General features: G+C 28.7%; 1 protein-coding gene across 1 annotated transcript; it reads left to right on the forward strand.

Moving 5' to 3' along the window:
- Positions 1–1036: 1036 nt before the first annotated feature.
- On the forward strand, positions 1037–3539 carry LOC136785579 (uncharacterized). Its single transcript, XM_066746698.1, is given in 7 exon segments — positions 1037–1274; positions 1378–1666; positions 1723–2136; positions 2138–2220; positions 2280–2311; positions 2313–3353; positions 3516–3539. Coding segments are annotated over 7 exon segments (2121 nt in total).
- The last annotated feature ends 249 nt before the right edge of the window (positions 3540–3788 follow it).

The following is a 3788-nucleotide window of genomic DNA, read 5'->3' on the forward strand; positions in this document are numbered from 1 at the left end:
AGTACAGCAAAAATGAAAAATTCCAGTAGCAACTTTATCCCTCCATATATTTTTAATATAATTTTATAAACTACTCACTACTTTTTTCTTGCAGTAGGACATCCATTTTTATTTTATCAAAATAAATTAAATTAAAATTGGTAGAGTCTACACGAACTAAATTCATTATTCATAACAACTGTTAAAAAGAAATAAAAGATTAATTTTTTAACTATACACGATATTGTATTATTTTAAATTTTATTTCACTTACTTTATCAGGCCCTTAGATTTATATAAACAAACGTTTGAAATTTAATTCCAAAATAATGAAACCAACATTTGTCAATTTTGCTTCTTTCCCGCTTAAACTAGTCAGACGGAGCTCCCAATTAGTGCCAATATTTCTTATTTATCCTTACCCCTATTTTCCTTTTAGAAGTGGGGATAGAATAGCAATTAGCTATCACAGCTCTTCCATATTCCCTATTCACTCTCTAACTTGCTCCCGGACACAGAATTACTAGACGGAGTGAATAGGGAATTCTAGGGAAAGCTCCGTCGGAGTGAAAAGAGTTTAATTCCGAACTCAACTTGTAATGATGCAACCAACGCTAATGGAATGTAAAAAATTCCCTAGATATGAAACTGAACTATGCGTGGGAGATTAAGTTAAGTTTTATTCAATATTCTTTATAGATTAATCTTTAAAGATTACTGTACAAAACTTAAGTTAATGTCGCACAAATAGGTCAATTTCAAATCTAGGGAATTTTTTCATTCCCCCAGGGTTGGTTGCATCACTGTAGTTACATCAATTTAAATTCAAATTTGAATTCCGATCACAAACGTGTGACACTGGTTTTTATTATTTATCGTATCTGTATCCTCGTTTCCATTAATTATTAATCGCGTAGAACTATAACATCTTTTCTGATTAAATTAGACGAAATCATTGCAAATAAATAACTTTATAGTTGTTTTGATTAATTTCATCTTATTATTAAACATTTTATTGTACATTATTTGAACAAGAATTTACTGTTATTTTAATACAATGGCATCTTTTGGAAAATTTAATTTGTGCTGCAATCCTTTACAATATCAAAATCATACAGTAAAAAATGGCCTCAGACGAGCTTCTGTTACACATCAAAGACTAAATAATTTAAGTAATACCCACTATCTCTGCACATCATGTAGGAAATTACTAGATTTAAGAAACAAACATGAAAATGGATCAGAAAATGTGAACACTGAGAACACTAATTCAGTAATTTCAAACAATTCATATGGTAAGATTAATTAATTTATATTTGGGCTTTTAAATTTAATTTAATTAAGCCAAACTACAGTTTTTGGTTTAAATTATCACTCTTAACTTTTTTTTAAATATAGCAATTCTTGATAAAGATTTAACACAACAAACCAGTGGCTTAACTGAAATAAGCGTAACAGCAACGTTACCTGTAGTAAATCAAGCATTTGGTTTATTAAATGAATCCCCAATTCCTAAGAAACGTTTAAGAAGTCAGACTTATTTACAAAATAAAATTTCCAAAGTATATCAGAATCTGAATAAATCCGTAGGAATAGTGAATGAGACTGATGATGAAGTTACATTAAATCTGTTTTTGGAAATGATCAACAAATTAAAAAATAAATTTCACGATATTAACACAAACCGGTGTGAAAAAATCCAAATTCTCTTACGCTTTTACCTGAAACGTGGAGTTTGAATAGAATATGTCATACAATGAGCTGTACAAAATATATGGCCTCTATAGCACAAAATCTCCGCGAAAAAGAGGGAATTCTTTCAACACCTAACCCAAAAATAGGTTACTATAATTATTTCATGAGCAAAGTAATTACTGGAATACTATTATTCAGTAATGATAAGTTAAATTCTTTACACTTAGGTCGATTATTGTCAAATGATATTAAGTTGAAGGTTTTCGAATTTTATTTGGACGATGAAGTAAGTGTGAATATGCCAGGAATGAAAGATTATCTTTCTATAAGAAATAACAATGGAAAACGTGAACATATCCAAAAAAGACTTATTCTCTGCAATTTAAAAGAGTTATATAAATTGTTTGAAATGCGATATCCCGATTATCGACTTGGCTTTTCTAAATTTACATCATTTCGTCCTCAACTGTGTACTCGCTGGTTCCAGCGGAACTCATACTACTTGTGTTTGTGCTATGCACCAAAATGTTAAACTAATGGTATTAGGTAAGAGATTTATTAGTAAATTTTTTTCGTTTTAATAATTATGATCATTTTCACTACAGGATGCAATTTAGTAGCTTTTACTAAAAATTTGGCAAAAACCTTTACAGCTATATAGCGACTGCCTTGAAATGATTACTTGTCAGAATCCAACTAAGAGATGTTATTTTCTTAATTGTGATAAATGTCCAGGTATAGATACTTTAAAAGATTGTTTACTAAACGTATTTAATGAGAATAATGTTGATGAAATCACCTACAAGATTTGGATTTCGAAACCTCGTACAAGTTTAGAGTCATTCGTGAAATATTCATCAGATTTTGTCGACGATTTCTGTGAAAATATAATCCATCTTCTGCCACACAATTATATTGCTAAAGAACAAGCAAAGTACTTGAGAACGCTAAAAGAATCGTTAGAAGAGAATGAGTACATTGTTATTTGTGATTTTGCGGAAAATTATGCCTTTGTTATTCAAAGTGCTGCATCTGGATTTCACTGGAATAACAATCAGTCAACCATTTATCCAGTCGTAATTTATCATAAACAAAATAATGAACTTGTTCATAAAAGTATGGTAATTATATCGGATTGCTTATCTCATGATGCAGTTGCTGTTTATGAATTTACAAGGATTACCATTAGTTTTATCAAAAAACTTTCCAATGATGCTGTAAAGATATTTTACTTTTCTGACGGAGCACTTCAACAATTCAAAAATTATAAAAATTTTATAAATCCTTATTATCATAAAGAAGATTTTGGGCAAAATGCTGAATGGCATTACTTTGCAACTGCTCACGGTAAAGGACCCTGTGATGAAATAGGGGGAAGCTTAAAAAGAATAGCAGCACGGACAAGTCTTCAACTTCCATTTGATAAACAAATTTCAACTTCGCAACAGTTATATGACTGGGCAGTAAAACCAAATTCTTTGCCAAATATTCATGTTGATTTCTTATCTAACGAACGTTATATTCAAGCTAAAGAATTATTACAAATAAGATACAAACGAGCAAAAACAATAACCGGAACCCAAAAATATCATTGTATGATTCCAAATAGAAACGGTACTTTGAAATTTAAAGAATTTTCTCTATCTTCTGAATTTCAAATTCATAATTTACTTAAACATGTAAAAAATTAATTGATGCCTAATAAACAAAACAACCGAGTATAATAAATGCTTTATTTTTATACATCTTTTATCCCAAATCACTATAAATAATTGATAATCACTAGGGGTTAGAAAAATGATTATTAATAATAGTTGCTCAGTATAAAATTCTATTTTCAGGTATTTATCAGCACGAATAATTGAAAAATAAAAATTAAAAATTTGAAAAAAAAATTGTTCACAAAGTTTGCCCATTATGAGACTAGTCTTGAAAATTTGTCAAAAAAATACAGTTTTTTATAAAAAAGTTTGAAAAAAATCGATCGATACAAACATTGTTAAAAATGAAAATATTACGTTTATACGGGAAAATATCATAGTAATATTGAAGAAATTAATTTTTAAATAATTTTAATAAAAAGTACGTTTAAAAACAAAGATATTAAAAAAAAA

The sequence above is a fragment of the Prorops nasuta genome, unplaced genomic scaffold, assembly GCF_024137725.1.
Source record: "Prorops nasuta isolate Cenicafe-Biocafe unplaced genomic scaffold, Cenicafe_Pnas_1.2 PNAS00001, whole genome shotgun sequence".
Lineage (NCBI taxonomy): Eukaryota > Metazoa > Arthropoda > Insecta > Hymenoptera > Bethylidae > Prorops > Prorops nasuta.